General features: G+C 44.7%; 1 protein-coding gene across 3 annotated transcripts in view; it reads right to left on the reverse strand.

The window, feature by feature from the left end:
• Positions 1-22,351, reverse strand: part of PIWIL2 (piwi like RNA-mediated gene silencing 2) — a 1,855,951-nt gene that overhangs the window by 189,784 nt on the left and 1,643,816 nt on the right. For all 3 annotated transcript variants that reach the window (XM_085633754.1, XM_085633756.1, XM_085633755.1), the window contains one exon: positions 13,970-14,223. In XM_085633754.1, coding sequence (XP_085489880.1) covers positions 13,970-14,223 — 254 coding nt within the window. The remainder of the gene's footprint in view (positions 1-13,969; positions 14,224-22,351) is intronic.

The raw sequence follows: 22,351 nt of genomic DNA on the forward strand, positions 1-22,351 counted from the left end.
AGCATTCCGTCCATCATTTGTTTGTTGTAACGTCAGAGACGCCGGGCCTTCCGCCACGCGGGCGCCCCGGCCTCAATTTACGTATCGCCGCCTCCAGGTCACGGCAGCGGTAGCCTCCCACACCAGCGCGGCCGTCGCAGAGCCGTATCTCCACCGTCAAAGCCTCCCGGCCTCCAAGATTTCACCTGCTGGTGCCTCGCTCCATGCGCTGCCGCCTTCGCAGATCTCGGCGGTCTCAGCGCGCCTGAAAGTTCAGGATTAGATACCGGCCGGCGGAGCTCGCTTAGGTCGCGGCCATTCCGCAGCTCGGCAAGCCACGCCCCCGTGCCAACACATTGTTCAGGTGCCACGGCAGAGGTGGGCGCCTAATTGGTGGAAACATTCTAAATAATCCCTTGAGAAATTGTTTTAAAATTCTTGAAGACCAAAGAGATTGTGATCCATTTTGTCGCCAAAATCTGGAAATTGAAGCAAGAAAAACCATAATTGTAGAGTCAGAAAGGCCAGATTTTGCCATTTGTAAGAAAAAGGGCAGTAGCTGCTCTGGTGTGGAATGGACAGGTTGCACCTTGGAGGTTTCACACCAAAAACAGAATCTCTTCCACTTGAGTTTATAAGTCTTTATGGAGGAGGGTGTTCTGGTGTTAGCAAGAACCTTCCGACAATCATCAGGTATAACTAAGTCGGCAAACTCATAGTATTCAGGGGCCAGGCTGCTAATCACAGAGATGTTGGATCTGGATGGCACACCTGGCCGCAGTTCATTGTCAGCAAGTTCTACAATGGGTGCAACAGTATGGGTTTGCACTCTGAAAGGAGTAGGAGCTCTGTGAACCAGAACCGGCGAGGCCATCTGGGGGCTATGAGAAGTATTCGGCATCATCTTCTGAAGCACCCTTGGGAATAAAGGAATCGGAGGACAAGCGTAAGCAAAAATGTTTGACCAACTTATTGAAAACGCATTCCCGCATGATCGATGTTGGGGTAGCCAACTTGCGAAGAATGGGCATTTGCGGTTCAGGTTGGTCGCAAATAGATCCAAACTCGGTTTGCGCGACAAACGAAATATGTGATCTAACGTTGGTTGATGAAGCTCCCATTCGTGGTTGGATGTAACTGACCTTCCCAGAGAGTCCACTAGGATGTTGGTCACTCCTGGAACATGTACTGCCATCAATGTTATCTGATGTTGTATAGCCCAGTCCCATATTTGTTGAGCTTGGTGGGATAACAAGGCTGATTTTGTGCCCCTTTGCTTGTTTAAATAATACATGCTCGTTGTGTTGTCTGTCCGAATCAATACTGAAGGTCCTTGTATTATGGAGCGAAAGGATTTCAGAGCCAGGAATATCACCAACTCTAATAGGTGTATATGTAAAGCTCTTTGCTGAGCATCCCATTTTCCTTTTACTGTCAGACCTTGTAGATGTGCTGCCCACCCCTCGAGGGATGCATCTGTTGTCAGTTTGAAACTTGGTGCGTCCACCACAAACGATAGGCCTGCTGATATGCCTTTTTTATCTGAGATGTTATTTTGATGACATCGTCGAAGGATCCTGAGACCTGCACCATTGTTTGTCCAACAACTCCTCTTGCAAGGATCTCATTCGCAGACGACAGTTGGGAATCAGGGGAAAGCAGGAGGATAACATTCACAGAAGCGACTTGAACCTTCGGACAGAAATGGACTTTCTTGCGAGGAATACAGCTGCCAACTTGTAAATCCTTTGTTGCCTTTCCTGTGAGACAAAGGCCTTTGCTTGTTGAGTGTCTAGGGGTTGCCCCTAAGAACGTCTTTACCTTTGAAGGGGTTAACTGAGATTTTGTTAGATTTATTGATAGGCCCAGGAATTAGAACAGAGAAAGGCATCTCTGAGTGTGGCTGTTTGTGAATGAAAATTATGTCGCCTTTATGAGGCAGTCGTCTAGGTAAGGAAATATTTGGACTCCATCTGGAGATGAGCTGCCACCGGTGCCAAGACCTTGGTGAACACTCAGGGCGCTAATCAAAGGCCAAAGGGTAGGACTTTGAATTTGAAATCTCGGCCAGCCACTCTGAAGCGCATGAATTTTCTGTGTCTGGGAAGGATAGGAACATGAAAATAAGCATCCTGAAGGTCCAGGGTTGTCAGGAAATCCTCTTCACTTATCAACTGAAGCACTTCCTGAAGAGACAACATTCGGAAGGATTGTTTCTTTAGGAACTTTTTGAGGGAACGAAGGTCTAGAATGGATCGCCACTTCCCCGATTTCTTTTTTATCAGGAAGAACCTTGAGTAAAAACCTGTTCCCCTTTGTAAATTTGGTACCACTTCGATCGCTTCTTTCTTCAACATTATTTTTATTTGGGACAAAAGTTCTTTTAAATGAGCAGGAGGAGGAGGACCTCTGGGAGGATAATTTGGAGGAATCTTCACAAATTCCCAAGTGTGACCCTTGGAAATTATGTCTAAAACCCATCTGTCCGTAGTTATTGCAGACCATTTGGAGAAGAAATGGGAGATTCTTCCTCCAACTTTTATCAGATTGATGGGAAAAGTAGTTGGCAGTGGGCAGTTGTCACTGTTTCTTGGAATTATCTCTGCCCCTGTAGGTGGTTTTACCCCTGTAATGTTTGTAGAATGCAGCCAGTGGTTGTTTAAATGACTGTTGCTTCTGCGACAATGTATATCTTGGTTGTCCCTGGCCAACAGAGATTCACCGTTGTGAGGCATGTCAATCACCTTTGTTTGAACTTCTTGCCTAAAAGTAGTAGCCCTCAACCAGCCGTGATGCCTCAGGACCGCAGCCCCAGCCAGCTGTCGAAATCCTGTGGAAGAGACATCCACAACGCAACCAATGATCTCAGCTGAGATCCACTCTCCCTCCTGTAGAATTTTTGAAGCTTTGGCCTTAGATTCCTCAGGCAACAGCTCTATAAATGGCGATATGTCCGACCACATTTGCCTGTTGTATCTGCCTAAAAAGGAGCGAATTGGCCGCTCTGACAGTTGTTGCCGCCATGGTGGAAAACTTTTTGCCAAGCGAATCGAGACGTCTTCCATCTCTATCAGGAGTCGATAACGGAGATGAAGGATTCCTGGCACGACGTTGTGCCGCTTGGGATATAACCGAGTCAGGTTTAGGTTGTCCAATAAGACAGGCATGAGAGTTATCTGGAGCTTTATATTTTTATCTAATTTTGGCAATACTACAGGAATTGAGGCTAGGGTCTTCATGACCTTTAATCCTTCCTGCCATATGAAGATAATAATAGAGATAGCGCGGACCTGTTTCCTTGTTTGTTCATTAAAATCGTATACGAAACAGTCATCCTGTTAGGTGACCATAAGAAGTTGGAACCTCTTCGCCACCCTTTCTATCAGAATATGGAAACCTCCTATGGAGGTGGTGAGTCTATAGGAGGAGGAGTGGAAGGTGATGGTGTCTGGATTTGGTAGTCATCCCATTCGTTTAGAAGGGATCCTTCATTCAACTCTCCCTCTTTCCTTTCTTCATCCATAGTGTGAGTCTCTTCCAGATGCTGTGGCACTGCGGCCACAGGAGAAACTGGAGGAGGCGATCTGATGAGCAAGGATGGTTGCGGAATATGTGTCTGTGGAACGCAAGATGAGAGGAAACCTGCGGTAGTAATCCTCTACCATGAGTTGTAAATTTGAGACAAGAGACATCGGCATTTGCACTGACTGATTTGCTTGTCTTTCTTGAGTAGTGGCCCCTGGGTAATAATCGTAATTATCATCATCTTGGCACTTAATAAGAAGTTCGGAAGGACTTCGAGCAGCATGAAACCTCTCATCATCCTCTGAATCCTCCTCATCAGCACCACAGTCAAAAATCTCCTCAGGAGGACAAGGAGATACCTTAATTGGAGAGGTATGTAACAGTAAAAGAATGTCTTGGGAATTCTTTCTCTTCGGAAGCCCTGAAGCATCCGCTAACACCAATGATGGTGCAAGCATGATGAAGATGTTAAAGGTACTACAGACATCAACGTTGAAGATTTAACCAATGGTTCTTCCGTCGTCGTTATGGCTGTCGACGAAGATCTGCATCGGAAAACTTCGGCACCGAAGAGGCCACCGTCGACGAGGCCACTGTCGATGAGGCTACCTTCGACGAAGCTACCGTCGACGAAGGAGATTTATTCTTCAGAGCCGTCAACAGTCTCAGCGGCGATGAAGCTTCCGTCGACAAGGGTCCTGAAAAGGTACGCTTCTTCTTCGTCGACGAGGATGACAAGGACAAAGTCAACGTAAGAGGTCTCACCTTCACCGATACAAACGTTGACGGAGAAGATGCCGACGACATAATCATCTTGGGCTGAGGAGAAGAAAAAGTAGATGTCGTCGTGGCGACGGATAACCTCGTCGTCGACGAGTCCTCTAATTTCTGAGGTTAAAGTGTCTCAGGAAGAGACTAAGATGTCTGCTTAGATTTTGAGGAAGATTTTAGAGACGTAGAGGGCACAGAATGACCCTTAGGAGGGGCAGGTGCCTTTTTTGAGGATGACGGCTGATCTTCTTGCTTAGAGGTGTGATGATGTTTTTAAGCACCTTAGTAGCCTTAGGAGATACCAACTCCGCCTCACTTGCTCTCTTTTTAGAGGCTGTTGTTCTGAGAGAGGAATCACTCTCCTCATCAGACAAGGGATTGTCTTTAGTCTTGAGCTTCTGTAGCTACAGAAGACGACGTCCTTCCCTGTCTCAAGGACTTCTGAGAAAAGGTTCAACAGATCTTGCAGTCTCTCACCTGATGATCTGGGTGAAGACAGTAGATACATTTTTTGTGGGGATCATCCGAATGAAGTCGTAGCTTTCCACAAGATTCACAGTGTCTGAATAGATATCTCTTAGAAGTAGACATGTTCAGAGAACAAAATCTGAAGAAAACGTTGAGGTACTGAGCAGAGCTCAGGGAGACTCCTTTCACACGACGTGTGGTAGAAAAACAGAGCCTGGAGCCTCTGTGGAGATGGTTCTAGAGGATGCTGCCGCCTGATTGGCTGGAGTTTGGACCATACTAATGACTAGGGCGAGCTATTAAAGTGAATAATTTTTTCTCTATTAACTTTACTGTTAGGGTATTTGTTCATTGCTCTATTGCTATTCTATGTACCGTGGGACTCCCACTTGGGCGAATGGGAATGAGCCAAGCATGTGAATCTATGAAAGATACCCCAATACTGGAGAACAGTTGTTATTCTAGTGTGGAACAGATGAGCTGCAACAACCATTAGACAGTAGCAGAGATATATGAGACCTGTGTTCTGAATGCAGTGTCGTTATCTAGTTAAAAGATCAGTGCCTAAGAACCGTTATGTAAGTAATGTAGGGAAGAATATAGGTGAAAGGTTGTGATGATACCTGCGCCTATATAAAGTACCTATATGGAATATAACAAACCCACTTTAGTTTTTCCTTAGTTTTGCATATTAGATGTTTTAGGCTGCCCCTGCTTTACAGAGCCACACATAGCACGTTTGTTTTTGTGACAATTTTTTAGGAGTATGCTGTACATGTTTGTTATTCAGTAATTTCTCTCAGGATTCAGTCTGCACATTTTATCCAAGGTTGCCTAGAATACATAACATGGTATACTGTTTTCTTTGCCCGGTCAGCAACAGCTCCTTACGTTTTAGGCATAATACGGTAGCACAGCTGCAGCTTTCCAACACAGCAGTTTTTTTCATATAAACTATGTCTTGTCCCCTTTCGGGAAAAGAGGAGAATTCCGGCACAGAGATAGTCCCTTGAACAAATGTCCACACAGCCGGACATGCAGCCTTGCCTAAACAGAGTTTACACTAATAATGCAGACCACCTAACTACATACACCAGGTATGGAGTCTGTTGCCAATCCCAGAGATAACCCCCATGCTCACACAATAAGAGTAGGCTTAGATGGATAGACAATTTGCCAGAGGTGGAATGTTTACTTTATATAGCCTGATAGTAATGCTAATTACATTGTTTAGTTTCATCTGCCTAGTGATCGCAGCATATTTGCTTCATAATAGACCACAAAAGTCTCAATAAGTGAAACGTACACTTTCTTTGTGTCTTTCTTTTGTTTACTAAGGGCATGCATGAGTGAAAGACGAAAGGTGATGATCTGTTTTCACGGTTCCCTTGGGCCGACAGATACTGACTTTGTAGACATACTTAGTCCCTACATTCTGTCATCCTGTCATCCCAAGACACAGTTCTGCTTTACCAGCAGAATCCCTTTGACATAGCTACTACCCTTCACTCCCCTTAACACCCCTAAATTAAGTATTTAGGTGGCCCCTGACACCAGGAACTCAGATTCATCTGCCTGGAAGGACAAAGAAGAGCCGAAGACATGAGAGCTGTGGTCCAGCATCAACCTTGATGCAAAACCCTGCCTGACTGCTGCTCTCCTGACAATCACTGACAATGACTCGTCCAGAAGAGCATCCCTGAACCCATGGAGGTCTGCCCAGCAGTTCCTCGACTGAGCAACAACCCCCTTGCAGTGGGGGAGCCACTCCCCTGCACCAGCAGCGCAGACTGCATCTGCATGGTACACCGTACTGTCAAACCCAGGGCACACCAATGGACCAGATACCCAGCAAGAGGTATTCAGGCTCCAGGAGGTCAGATATGTCTCTCTGCCAAGTCTGGAGACGCCAGGACTCCCAGGAGCCACCCGAGGTACCGGAGCCAGTTGCAAACACCAAGGCTTGTTTGTGTTCAGTCAGAACACCACTGCCGACAAACCTTACCTGCACATCAAGGGACTTAAAGAGAGGCCAACTCCCCCCACACTGGGAGTGGCCCTGCTGTGTTTATTTTCCCTCTTCTGCAGGTACACCAAGAACCGTAAGAGCCTCCAACTCACTGACCTGCCGGACAAAGCACCTCTGCACCTGAGCTTCCCAGCCTGGGCTCACATAAACCAACTGTCTCTCTGTGGCCCAGAGACCCTCAAGAGCAGAGCAACCCCCTTAGGTTCAGCCAGACCGGTCCCCTTTTGCAGCCCTTTTCTTAGAGAGACTTTTCCCATTTACTTTAGTGGGTAGTGTTTGAGTCTACCACTGTGTAAAGCAACTCTGCATCCGGACACCCAAGGGCAGGTAAACTTGAACTCTTGGTGCTTTCCTGGATCTTGGGCCCCACTTACTATAAGCCCAGAAGAACAGTCCTGTAAGTCTGCAAGTGTACCTATGCAGTGTATGTTTCTCCCAAAGATAATATTACCACGTTCGAGGCTCATGCCTCAAATCTGATAGCTGTCATTTTCTAATGTTTTTATTGTAAAATTTGATAACGTCCAAAATACTTATCTGATTCCGATAATCTTGGTGGATAAAATTATATAATAATTTCTGTTATTTTTCTAAATTGGTCTCGAGATTCTTCTTGAGTATGTGTCTCATTTATTGACACTGTGTGTATAACAAATGCTTAACACTACCCTCTGATATGCCTAAACTGCTCGACCACACTACCACAAAGAGAGCTTTTTGGATTATTAATTTAAGCACTGTAAGACAAGAAGGGTAATCTTGACTTTCTACATAGAGTACCTCGTTTTTGTACACTACATAAAAAGACAGCTTCCTACAGTGAGGGGAGCCATCAACAATTTTGGGCGCCAGATGCCCTATGATGGCGGCAGGCAATCTGGCGCTTCAAGCACAGCAACAGAAGCTGATCTGCTCCATACAAACAAGATGGGATCAATCAAAGACTTGTCGAAGAGAAGCAACAGCTCAATGGAGGAGGATGCTAGCTTCAGAAAATCTGGGAGGAGTTTAGCCTTGTTCTAAAGCACAAGCAATGGAAATTGAAGACCTCCATGGCGTTGATAAGAACAGCAGTGAACAAGACTATTTCTGCAAGGCCCTCAAGGACACTACAAATCCACCTCAGGAGAGGTATCCATACAAGTAGTGGTGAGAGGACTGGCTGCATCACTGCTATCACTACTGTCAAGATAGACAAAACTGGGCATATGAATAGGATCTGAATCACCGTAAAAACAGACCTTGAAACCTACCGGAATACTCCTCACAAGGCAAGGGCCTGTAAAGGAACTCTTCTCACATTAACCTGTATGCTTCTGGTTAAGATCTGACTTAAACATTCTGAATCTTCGGAAAGTTCATAACTTCTTCTAACAGATTCAGCCCCAGTGGCATCTATGACAGCTGCAGGACAAATGGCAAGGACTTTAGCAGAGGAAGAGGTTTGGTTAGCACCGGAGCAGTGTCTGAAAAGGCTGAATGGGTCGATCTGAGCAGAGGATTGAGCAGCCTGTAAAAGTTCAGTGAGGGTCCAAGGTTTTTTTTGGCGCCACAGGAGAGGTGGGAGTGGAATGTATGAGGGCCAGCGTAGCCTGGGAGAAAGCTGCAATCTATCTTGAGTCAGTGGCTGGGAAAAATGGAAATGAAGCAGTGGGCTCTGAGCCCAGATATGACACCAAATCCATAACCAGTTGAATCTCTATCAAAATAGTCTTCAAAGAAATCTCTGAGACTGGAGCTATGAAACACAGTTGTTGACTAGAAAATCTACCCCATGCGGAAGTGACATTGTTAAGCCGAAGAATCCTTCTTGAATTGTTCCTCGTACTTCTTCCTGGTAGGTTTGTCCTTGGAGCCGCCGCATTTTGAAGAGTTGCTAGTTAAAATTGAGGACAAAGGGGACCTGACACAAAAGTGCTGAGGGCCCAACTGAGATGAAGCCAAGATGTCACCTATCGTGCAGGAAAGCTAGTCAACTTTCTGGATTCAGTCTGACATCTGGAGACGATTCCAAAGATGAGGAATTTGCAGATAGAAGTACCCTTCGGAAGCATTTTTAGAGAAGAAAAATTAAGATCTGATTTTGCAAAGAATAATAGAATAGGAAGTGCTGAATTTTCCCAAAATAGCATTGGGTCATACATCCTCTCTATCCACCACATGTAGAATTTCTCTTATTTATAACCATAGGAGGTTCTTGCAGAGGGTCTCTTAGGACTCTTTCAGCATCATCCTGCATTCAATAGGTAGGTTAAGAGACCAAATCGAAGGTTCAGGAGCTACTCAACAGATACGTCAAACTGTGATGCAGAATTTTGCCTTTGCCTCTGGTTTGTATATCTTAGGCCGTATTATACATGGTGCCCCGGGGCCAAAAGGGGCGTGTGTGCCCTCTGGGCACAATGGTATTAGGAAAGGGACTACATGTAGCGCCAGCGCTATCTTGAGAGAGCGTTCCCTCATTTGCATAGGGATGTGGCCCCATGCAATGAAGGAATCAGTTTGCTTCTGCTTCCATGCCGTATTACCGATGTGGGCACAGAGGCAAACATACCTTGAGAAGGGGCACTGAAAGTGCACCACCTTTTTGTGGCGCACTTTCAGAGCCTCCTAATGGCAGCCCTGTGGGGGGTAGGAAGGGGGTCCCATGTCCCCCCCCAGTCATCCACCTGTAGGCAAGTGCAGTCATTCACTGCCCCCGCCTACAATAGGATTGCTCTCCCTTCTTCAAAGTACAGGCAGCATGATGCCTGCACTGTGAAACACTGGGTGGCTTTGAAGTAGCCGCTCTGTTTTTCACTTGAATGTGCTGACCCCAAGACAGCTCATGTTTGCGGCAGACCTAGGGGCAGCACATTCTGCATAATACAGTGCACTTTCTGTTTGTCAACCGATGCACCATCTGAAAGGTGTGCCGTGTCTCAAACAGGAAAAGTGTGCAGTATATATAATACTGCCCCTTGTCTTTACTGCAGCTTCATATGTGGTTTCTCAGACAGATCCAGCAGGTCCGTGAACTACCACTGTCTGAGCCATTGAGGGGCTATTTAGGCCATCTTAGTTCTCTCCTTTATCACTGTGGCCCACCACCTTCAGGATTAGGGGTACTGGAAGAAAATCAGAAAAAAACTAATCAAAACACACCTTGCCCCTGGACCGTGGCAATGCAGATGCAAAGCTTTAGTATTTTTGTACTACCAGCCGTGGCAAAGAGGTCTATGCATGTATAACCACAATAGCTGAAAACGAGAATGAGATTGTCATCGTTCAGTACCCACTCATGGTCTTCTGATATGTAGCTGGTTGCCGATTTTGAACACCTGGAAGTATTTGGCTATTAACCAATGCCACACATTTTTACCTTCCTTGGATGAGGTCCTCATCCTGGTTCGCCTACTTTTTCAGGTAAAACCTCCTTTTCTAGTTGTCTGTTTGAATAGGGATTTTTTAATTCCCCAGGACAGGAAGACAAGATTTCAGAGGTATGCTTCAGACCAAATCGCAACAATCTGAATTGAAAATACTGATTGTGAACCACAACTCTCTTATTTTCTGTGCTAATGAGCCACTGGAATGTAGCAGTACACATCTTCCAGATCTACAGCATAAGCAGTTTCAATGATTAATCAGAGGGAAAATTTGATGTAATGCCAGCATCCTGATTTTCTCTTTTCTTTATCTATTTGTTTGTGATTCTCAAATCATGGATAGGTCTGAAATCTTGCTATACTCATCTCTTCATTATCAAGAAGTACCTTGCGTACCTAGGTGATTTGGAGCTCTTTCTACTGCTTCTTTTGTATGTAGTTTTCTTAATGCCAGTCTGAGTAGTGGTTGACAAACCAATTTCAGTGTATTTAGCTCCACTAGGAAAAGACTGAGGTTCAGAACATAGCCATTCTTCAAAACGGATGCACACGGCGTCTTTTGTGAATTTTTTCCCTCCCTGTCATGTGTCAAGATATGTCCCCCCCCCTTTACCAGAGTGGGTAAGAGTGGGAGCGGAGTAGGGAAGTAGTTGCCTTGTATTTGACACAACTTTCCATGCTACTGGTGGAGGCTTATGATTTCTACCCATCGTGAGTCTTTGTACTGAGGGAAATGCTGCCCTCGCTTTTGTGTCTTAATATCTTGTTGGTAACAATTCTGAACTCACTGATATCAGTTTACCTGTAGTTCAGGGGATAAATCCTTCTTTTTCTCTAGCCTCACTGTTTTCAGAGTTTCTGCCAAAGCCTTCCTTTTTTTGCATGCCATCATTGGCATAGGAATCGAAAAGAAAAGAGTCATAGAAGGGCAGGCTAATGATTTATTGCTGGACACTCAGACTCGCCTAAGTGTCACAACTCACGCCAAGGCAGTATCCACTAATTGAAAGATGGTCAATATCTACTGCAACACTGATGATTATCCTTCATCCACTGCTTTAAGAAAGTCATGTCTATCTTTCACCAGACACCTGTCCACAAAACTAGATATTATGTCCTACAAAAAGCACCAATAAACTTGCTGCTTTAAGAGTTGCGACTGATGTTTCACATATTTTCTTTCCACACTATCTATGTGCCTACTTTCTTTATCAAGTTGGGATGAAACAGAGGTCACGTTTGGAAATCTCTTTTTCACTACAGCAACTATAACACAATCTGGTACTTGGCCTATCTTGAACTCTTACGTGGCAGCTTGGAAGTAGATGGAGCCTTACAGATTTCCTGTACAGGTTTCACCAGGGTTTCAAACTAGCAGGATCACTGGTTTTGGAGGTTCTCCAGGTTTCAAGGTTGGTGCTCCATACAGAATGATTTTCCAAATCACCAAAGATATAGTCTGCAAAGCTTAATTTAGGTGAGATGCTCAATTTAGAAAAAACAGTACCCAGAACTTAGTGGTAAGTTAGTACTTCATCCACTGGAGTCTCTTTGGAGACCTAGGAGACAAGGATGGACTGCAGTTTCTCTTTTAGTCAAATGAGCTTAAGCCAGTATCGTACAAATGAGTGGCACAACTTTTGAGAGGCTAGGGACACTGGGCATCTTATCCTTGAGTGCGCTCTGCAAAGAAAATGCACATGGTGCCTTCTCAGAGAAGGGGATCTAGTACAATGCCTTTGAGGCAAAAGAGTTTTGAGGAGAGCGGTCAGAATGAGGAATTTCTTGAGATGCTTATAGCTGCTCCTGCTGAGGCTCATGCTGGCTCGATGGAAGAGTAGCCTGTATATTTGGAGGCGTGTGCTACGTCATAACAACCAGAGGAGGTTGCAGATTTGAGGAGATAAAAGAATGAGGCTGTGGAAACTCCTTCAAATTTACAGTTTCCACCCTCTTCCTCGGAGGGTTCTCAGAAGCAAGAAGCATAGCATGCGTTCTCGATGTTATGGCTGGAGCCTGGGGAGCAAGCTCCTCTGTTACTAGGATGTTCTCTGTAAAAAAACAAAAGAATAGTTATCTGCTGTGGACAAAACAGATCTGACATTAGAAGGGGATCCTGGCAAATAAGACTGCCTTGAATGTCTGATTCAATGTCCTATACACAGAAGTCACACTGGTTCTCAATGGTGATCTTCCATATATAAACTTCTACCAGCTCCTCAATGTTGATCTTCCTCTTGTTGCCTTCGACTAGCATGACAATGTGTTCCTTGATGGCAAACAAAAAAGGAGGTGCGATGGCAATCTTCTTAACATCAAATATCTTCCTCTCGATGAGTGTCTTGATGCCATAAGGGACGGTGAACATGAGGCTGGTTCATTTGATGTCAACCATCTTGAGAGCAAACAGTAACATCAAACCCAATTTTTATTCTTCTACTTCCTCCTGGAGATATGCACTGGCACCATAGTGCTCAGTGTAGAAGGATGATCTTCAAGCTTCATCAATCTTCTTTGCAAATGATAAAGCACTGTCAGAAATCTGTCTAGAAGGCGCCTTACCTCTCAACTTTACTCTTTCACTGTGCCTCCAAGTTCTTCTCAACATTTTAAGGCTGGTGGGACACTGGTATGTGCCAGGATTATCTAGTAGACTCAAGACGCACATCTGATGGGGTTAGCCTACTTCCACATTTGGGGGCATTTTACAAAAAGTGAAAAAATATACCTCCAGAACAATAATCTGAAGGAAAAAAACACCATCCAAGTTTTAGAAAAACATAGACAAAGGATCATATTATAAAAGGAACAGAGCAGTTTTTCTCTATATGTTTAGTCTTCAAGCTAGTTATGCCTTTGCAGGCATTATTCTTTCATTTCATTTTCCCAATTGAAGAAAAGGCATGTTTAAGGTCAGAGGCATGGTGTTAGTGACTTGTTACAAGATCTGGCAGAGACCTTCGGTATTCATGGATATCAGCAAAGATATTATATCAGAGAAATAATGCTTATCAAGTGCGTATGTAAAATATACGTATAGATAATTTAGGATTATGCTCATAATAATGGATAACTCAACAATAATTAATATTATTAGATTGAAAGAACATACATGCTAAGAACTCGCTGCCACTTTTTTTTTTTGTTGAAACATTTTTTATTATTTTCCAAATCAACAATGACTGTTCATTACATCACGGGTCCCCGTGTTCATTAAGAGTATCTTCCCTCCCAACCCCAACTCGTCCCCCCCCCCACCCCCATGTCTGTGCACCCCTGCCCCCTACTTCTCCCCCGATGTGCCCCCCCTTCCAAGGAGATCATTTACAGTTGCTCACCCCCTCTCTGCGTAAGCAAATCATCCCTCTTGTCCAGGCCTCTGGTATATGTCTGGGGACCTCCTTCATTCCCATCTCATCTCATTCCCCAGTTCCCCTCGCCTCTTGCCGATCCGAAGTGCTCCCTCCTTCCCCCACCTCAGATATCAGCCCCTGGAGCTCAACTACCAACGCTTCCCATGCCCTGGCCGTCGCTAACGCTTTCTCATCGTCTCTCCTCAGTGCCACCTGCACCCGGAGCGTACCCTCCGTCCCCGCCCATCTCACTAGTGCTGCCCTCCACCGCACGTAGCTAGGTAAGACCTCCCTGCCACTTGTTCACTTCACCTACAAAAAAGTGTTTAAAGGTTTAGGGGAAAACAAAGTGGCTGTTCCAAATGAAGCAGAAAGATAAAACATAAAAGGATCAAAGTGATATTCATTCATCTGTAGGGATTTTGAACACGACAACTGTATATACCAACAGCCAGTTCAGAGACAAAAAACCTTACCATTCCCTGCTGGTGACTGTATGGTCAATGATTGTCCCTGGAGTAGGAGTAGCAAATTGGGCTGTTGATGCAGAGTACAGGTTGGTGCTTATTCTCTTCTGCACAACAAATACCACCATCTTGGGAGAGTAGTTCTCAAATGTCTCAAAACACTTCTGTAGCTGAGGAATCTCATATTTGGCCACAGTATTCAGCTGCCCATCAGACACTCCATCTCTATATACTACAATCTTCTCCGGCAGACAGTGGTTTACCTAAAAAGGAGATACAATATGATAAACAGATATGTTGCTACTCAGTCAGCAATTAGATCAGCTGCTGTGACTATGTTCAGGACAAACACCCTTTGACGCAGGCCAAGATAAGCCAGCAGCTGCTGGATTTATCCATCAATACATCAGCTAATGTGTCACTACTTGGTCCAAAATTCTTCTGGCAGGATTCTGCTGGAACATATACTATGACTGTTTCTGCTGTAAATAAAATGAGAGTTCAAGTTGGGTGTAGATTTTTCTTTGGTTTTGTAAGTGAACTTAATGACTGGCCCATATTTGCATCAATACATTACGATTTATCTTTCCTGTCTAAAATATTCAATTATCAGTAGTATGCAACACCTAATCATCATGACTCTAGACATGCCACAATACCAAATTTCTAAATTCAGTACTCAGTGGATAAGTTTAGGCCATGCTATAGGCTCCTTATATATTTTCTAGCTTGGCAGTTCTACACTGGATCGCAGCAGCAGGCGTGCCAAATTGTGAAGCCTTTGTATGTACCAGACATTCTATGGCTAAAGCCATCTGATCTTAATGGAAATATTGTAGCCTTACACTCTTGCATGGGTAGTTCAAAAACCTATCTGCGGTTGCTTGAGTTCCCATCAGGATGAAACCTGACCATGCTGACAGGAGCAGGACAGCGCTGATTTAAACACTGGGGGTGCATGGTGGGCAAAAATACAATGCATTGGAGTGCAGTTGTGAGTAAATACCAGTGGCTGAGATTCAATTAAACATTCCACCTATCACCTTTTATTTTTTTTCAAGAATACCGATACACCTACAGGTGAATAGACAAGGACTTCGGCAATGGGTGATTTATATATTGCTGATTTCTGTCCATAGCACAGTGGACAACAAAATGGTGGTTTGGATAGTAGTCTGATCAATCACCAGTAGCTGAAATTATTTCAAGCTTTCCTTCCATCAGTTTGTTCTTTGTTGGATACTCCAATAAGGGTAACAAAATCTGATTGTGAATTTCAAATTTCCCAGATTGAGAAAAGGAGACAAGCCTCTTAAAATCTTCTGTCTATTCTTTGGCACCGTCTCCCTGCATCTCCACAATGCATAGAGAATCACATTGCCTTTAGGTAAGGGGTTGCAACCTGACTCATTCAAACTGCGTCTATAAGTTGCCCAGCTATTCGCCATAGGCTACAGAAATACAACAACAAAAATAAATTTGCTAAAGTATGAACAAATGCCTAATATAACTGATCTATAGCATTACATGGCCACTGTTAGAAACAAACAAGCAGATATGATTTTATTCAAACAAAATATAAATATAGACAGAATCTCTCTACATAAACCATGTTTTCAAAATTATTTGAACCTATCAACAGGCAACACACATTTTTTGAGTTAAAAAAGGCCAACTCGAATTATAACTAATTCTAAACCTGAATCATACTGATAGTTTTGTGAAAATAGGGTGTTTTAAAAGAAAACATTAGAGAAAGGACTATTAATTGTAACATGCAGGCAGCAGCTCTCACAATCTGACAATGCTGAACAGCAGCTTTAAGGCAGACGGTACGAATAACGCCCATAAGCCCTGCACCTGTAGCTAGTATTTGAGTTATTTATTTTAACTTCTGTCAGCTTTTCCCTATTATAAATGTTTGCAGTTGCAGGGTTTTTGTAATTCAATCAATATTTGAATGAATGCTGGTAACAATGTTTCTAGGGGATACTTTATCTAACCATAGATTCCTCCACGTTAATACTCCTCAGGATTCAGACTAGAGCTAGAAATTAACGAAGTACTCCTGCACACCGGTAGGTGGCGTCATGCGGCTGTATGTTGACATCATCTTGATCTAGAAGTGATGAGCAGAGGTGCATATAAGTTCCACACATGCATGCTAACATTTACTTTCTAGGCTCTCTGCACCCGTAGACGCAGAGCCCATCGACAAATGAGCAGAGTGCAGATCTCTAGATTGGGACCTTCTTAGACAGAAAAAGAGCCCAGTTCACAGAACAGGGACCTAGAAGGGCAGGTCAGGATTCTGCAGTTAGAAAAAATACTCACCAGAAAGAGAGTTACTGAAGGTAAGTAACTTGTTCTTCTGGTAGGTGGCTCAGACAAAAAAGTCCTGCAGGACGGAGCAAACAGAATGCCCATTTCCTCACACCTGACCTTCGAGGCAGTAGTACTTTGTGAATTTGTGAACGGATGTCCACATAGCTGCCTGACAAGTTTCCGGACAGGCAGTCCGCATGTCAACGCAGTGATAGCAGCCTTGGCTCTGGTGGTGTGAACCCAAAGGCCTTCTGGAGTCTGCTTCTTGGCAGTGTGTTGCAGATCTTGAGAAAGAACCCAATCCCTCAGGAGATGGTCCCCACTTGTGATTGACTTGCCTTTCTTTGCCCCAGATAAACTCAATAAGAGCTTATCACCCACCCAATGTTTTTGGTGCAATCGGTGTAGAAGCTGAGCAGACTCTTGTGTGGTCCAAGCAATGACGTTTTTCTTCCTCTTTCGAGGGATGAAGCAGAGCAAAGGTCGACAGAATGGTGATAGCCTGTCTGATGTGAAAAGAAGTTAGCACTTTCGGCAGGAAGGAAGCTCGAGTCTTCAACCAACAACATCTTGTCAGGAAAATATGTGGTATAAGGTAGTTATAGACGAAACTAGCCTGAAGCTTGCTTACACACTGAGCTGATGTAATAGGAGTAAAGAAGAGTCTTGAGTGTCAAAAGACGTAGTGGAAAACTGTGCATTGGTTCAAAGAGAGAACCATATTAAAACTCACCATTTTAAGACTATCCAGGACTACGGTGGAAGACATTAGAACAAAGACCTCAGCAGATATCCACTCCATAAGTTCTGACATTGCTTCCTTCAACGTACGCATACCACAAACAGGAGACAGGCAGCAAACTGTGAAACAGAGGATAGCACCCTGTATAGGCTGTGAACAAGACCGCTGGTTCCTGAAAAATAAGGTAACCAAACTGGAAGACAGGCAGCCGTCGGGATAATCGATGTTTCTCTGGCATTCATGAAAATCTAGAAGGTAATAGCATGATCGCTTTTCTAACAAGATTTACTCCAGAATTCCCCTTCCCGATGTTTAATCTCCTCTTGGGTTCGAAGAAGCACACAGACTGAGAACAAAGAGGCAGACGTGTAAATAAGGGCCACAATATATAACTATGTTTTCGCCACCACTAACAAACATGACAAACCATACATGAGGTGAAGAAAGGCGGCCCCTACCAGACATGCATATCACCATTATAATGGACTTTTTACTCTATGGAATGGACATCGTGTTAGAGGACTTCAAACAATTAGATCTAATCCCTGCACAACACACTCCCACACAATAATCTACTTTTACTCCTTCTGGAAACATAGCTAGACCCAAACAGACCCCAGTCCACATACCACGGATCACAGACGGAGTAAGACACACGGTACCACGTTAATAACCCTGTCAGGCGACCATATGACTCGGGAACGGCAGACCAGGAGGGAGGGTGAGTCGGGAGGCGGGTGGGGACCAGTTAGTAAGTTAAAGTTAGTCTAAACAAACATGCTTGGTATTATTGATCTCGATGTAATGTTATTGGCTGCTTATATGAAAGTACCTCTCATGCCGCAACGGCGGATGACTGACGAACTACATTTGTAATCAGAAGTTATCTCATGGTCAAATATGTATTATGTATAAGATGGAAACAAAAACAAAATACCTTTTGTATCGCAAATGATCCTACTTTTACGTTGACAAGGATTTCAATAAAGTATGTTTAAAAAATAAATAAAAAGAATGGACTTTTTACAGAACACCATAGAACGCAGGACGAGATTCCTCACTCTTGGACGAGACTGGAAAAACGACATATATGGCATGGCCTTCTCGGCCCTGTCACCATGCTGATCAAGCGCAACAATAAAACCCTGGAATACAATGACATAGGCCAACTGGATGGCCTACTGGATTCTGTGGAAGACGACGACGACATGGACACCACCAACTTTAGGCACCAAAAACACGCAGGTCTCGGACAACTCAGGTTCCACAAAAGAGTGAGAGGTATATTCTGGAGGAACTAACTTGCCAATGATCTTCAGGACCTACATTCAAGCAATTAGCTAAGCAGCACCAACCACAAGATATATCCAGGTCGGCGTTGAGCCATCACAGTGATGAGACCAGCGCTGGCATCACATATAAAACATTATTGATACTGCTGATGAACAAGTTACTTACAGGTAGTAATGCCTTATGTGTGCCAGTAGGTGGCGTCGGTCGGCTCTACGTAGCATTGCCTGCCCTGGAAGTGACATGTGTGGTGCCTATATAGGCGCCAACCCAGCGCACTGACCTCAGTTCTTATCTGTTTTTCAGCACCAGTAGCACAGAGCCAAGCAGAGGAGTAATGACTAGTATGCACGCGCGATCACCTGAAAAATTTCTTTCACGTGGTAAGTGTGCAGAACAGGGAGTATGGGAGGGGCGGTAAGAGATCTGCAGCTAGATAAGAGTATCTACCAGAGAAGGCGTTACCAAAGGTAACTTGTTTACCTGATAGAGACTTCTTGCCACAGATTTTTTACTTTAGACTAGATACCAAAGCAATCTCTCCCAAAGGTGGGTCTGTGGACTGTTTTAAACTAAGAAGTCTTGGAGAACTGAACGGGTAAAATGCCCATCTCGATGGACCTGACTGTTGAGGCAGTAGTGTTTGGAGAATGTGTACAGTTATGCCCATGTAGTGGCCTGATAAATGTACAAGACTCGGACCCCCTCTAGCCAAAGCAGTGGTCACAGCTTTAGCTCTGGTGGAATGAGCTCCTACGACCTCAGGGGTCTGTTTCTTGGCCCTTGTGTTGCAGATCTCATTGCAGAGGATGACCCTTGGGGGGATGGCTCTCTTCTGAATTGCCTTCCCTTTCTTTGCCCCTCAAATCCAACAAAGAGTTGATAGTCCACCCGGAAATCTTTAGTACAATCAATCTAGAATGATAAAGCTCTTTCGATCCAGGCGGTGCAGTTTCTCCTCTTCTTTAGTAAGATTCGAGGGGTTAAGGGAGGCAGGGTTATGTTCTGACCGACATGGAAAGGTGTGACTATCTTTGGTAAAAAGGACGCTCTGGTTCTAAGGACCAACTTGTCTGGGAAGAATGACGTGTAGGGAGGGTTAGCTGAAAGTGCTTGTAGTTCGCTATCCCTCCTGCAGATGTTTTCGCCACGAAGAAGACGGTTTTGGAAAGTGAGGAGCCGAAGAGGGCAGCTGTGCAGCGGTTCAAAAGGTGACAAATGCGAAAAGTAAGAAGACAGATTTAAGTCTCATTGGGGCATTATGTAGGGCATAGGAAGAAACATATGCTGTAAACATTTAAGGAAACTATTTACAACAGATGACTTGAGCAGGGAAGATTGGTACGGCAAACGTAGAAAGACAGAAATGGCAGGAAGATATCCCTTAACTGTGCCCAAAGCAAGCCTAGCCGGGCCAGGGATAGAACAAACAAGAGAACATAAGACAAGGGTGCAGACGGAGGATCAACCAATTTAGATGTACACCAAGCCACAAACTTGTCTTATTGGCAGGCGTAAATAGTTTTAGTGGAGGAATGCCTGGCTGCCAGAATGATGACATACACTTCAGGAGGGAGTTCACACACCTTCAACAGTCACCGCTCAATTTCCACGCATGAAGGTGGAGAGTGGACAGGTTTCGTTGTGGTACCTTGTCCTGTTGCTACGACGGAAGATCCTCCCATAGGGACAGCCTGACTGGAGGACAGATGCTCAGGAGTTCAGGATACCATACTCTCGGTGCCCAGTTCGGAGCCACTAGCATGACTTGGATTTTGTCTTTTTGATCTTCTTAGGAACTCTAGGCAGGAGTGGTATAGGTGGAAAGGCATATAGGAGTCCGGAGCTCCACTTGAGACGAAATGCGTCTGTGAGCGAGAGCTGTCTTGGAAACTCCAGCACACTGAAGTGCTGACATTACACGTTCTTTGTGATGGTGACTAGATCTAATGAAGGCTTTCCCAATTTTGGAAGAGACTGTGCACCATCTCCAGATGGAGATGCCATTCGTGATCTGCTAGGCATCGACGGCTGAGTTTGTCTGCTCTGGCCTTCACCCACTAGGAATAAGTCATAATATTCTAGCCATGTCCAGAGACACAGAGTCTATTGACATAGGGGCCACAATCTCACCTGGCCCTGCTTGCTGCAATACCACATGGTGGTAGTGTTATCCGTAAACCCCTGAATGAGCCTTCCCTTGATTGAAGAAAGAGGGTTCCAATGCCAGTTAGATCGCTCTCAGTTCCAACAGGTTGATATGTAGCTCAGATTACGATGGAGACCACAGTCCTCTGATCTCCACCTCTTCAAGGTGGCCGTCCCAACCCAGGAGTGACACATCTGTCACCATTGTGAGCTCTGGGTCTTGACCTCAACACGGGCAGTGTTAGGTCCAGGACCACTATTGCAATAGAACTCCCTTCCTCCGTAGCCACTGAGGGAGGAGTTCAGTGTCTATGGAGGATTCTAGACCACGGGCATCAGCCATGTCCTCGTACCAGATGTCATCGGCCATCTCTGCTGGGATTCAGTGTAGGTATAGGAATCCTCAGATCCCCTCCATTCGTGCTGCTCAGCAGGCCTTTCAGTGAAATAGGACACCATTTCCAATTCATGCCACGTGGGCTGGCCTGATGCCAGTCCACGTCTGCATCACAATGGGTTAGGCATCAATGGCGCCGAGAGTGGCACCACTGGAACAATGCCTGGAGGAGGATGTGAAGCTGTGGCCGATACAGATCAACCAACTGATCCTGAGCGGTTGGCCGGCGGAGCACCAGTCGAAGGCACTCCCGAGAGGTTCAGTCCTCCCAAGATGAGGCTCATGGCCTCATACAATTCACGGAGTTGGGCAGAGGTCGCTCCGGCACAATCAGGGATGCACAGAGTGAACCTGGTTTACAATGCTGGCTACATAAGAACAACCTGAGAGTGGGGCTCAGATTTGTGGAGTCATTCTCTTGCGTCGTCTGAAGAATGGAAGTGATACGGAGAAGTCCAAGAGTGCTTCAACTTCTTCTTATGGGACTTGCCTGAAGAAGATCATGAGAGTGACAAGGACCGACTGCAGCCGATCCGGAAGCAGTCCCAACACCAAATCTGGATTCAGTCTGACGCCTCGGGAATATTCTAAGTTAAGGATACTGTGGATAGAAATCTCTATCAGATTGTAACGGAAGTAGCAGCCAGTACCGACCTCGGATGCTGGCATCTTTCTATTGCTCCCTTTTCCTGAACCTCCATCTGAATAAAGAAAAATGTTCCTTCGGATGCTGTTAAGGTGTAAGTGGCATGTTTGGACTGGGATGATGACCTCATTTGGGAGCGGTCTCGTGACTCAGAACAGATCCACATCCTTGACTTTGAGCAGGACCTAATCTTTCAAGCTTTCCTGCAGTGCTCGGTGATGTAGAGGTTTGCCTCGTGGTCCTAGAAAATGCAAGGAGCCCAGACACAAAAGACCAACCTCGTGAGGGTCCGTCACCAACATCGTTTGCAGCACGTTTTACAGGGTTTGAACCCTGTTGTTTTACAGGGCACGTCACTAACAAATTGTAAAAACTTCAAATAAGAAACTCTGTCAGATATTGAGTGAACAAACTGCAGATCCATGTCAGAAGGTACCAAAAGAAAGGATAGGAATTCAATGTGCAGCAGCGGCTGTTATATTATGTCGATGACTTTACTTTCTGGGAGGGATGGACCAGACATGGAACAGCATGATGCTAGGTCTGCCGGGAATTGGTAAGAAAAATCTTTGGATTAGAATTCTGCACTAAGACGTATCCATCAGAAAGTGTTTTCACTAGATAGCCATGATTCTATTTAACAGCATATCACAGAACATAAAAAAGCTGCCACCTTGCTAATAACAGAGAAAAAGTAAAACTCCTCATCAGGAGGATCTAAAAGATAAACCATGTCAGACTCACAAAAAGTATTGAGGCAATGGATCGTTGTGATAATTGCTGTATTTCTGCAATGAGATCGATGAAAATGATGGAGACTGCACTGCACCGCACTTTATTATT

This window comes from Triturus cristatus, chromosome 11 (genome assembly GCF_964204655.1).
Source record: "Triturus cristatus chromosome 11, aTriCri1.1, whole genome shotgun sequence".
Classification (NCBI taxonomy): Eukaryota; Metazoa; Chordata; class Amphibia; order Caudata; family Salamandridae; genus Triturus; species Triturus cristatus.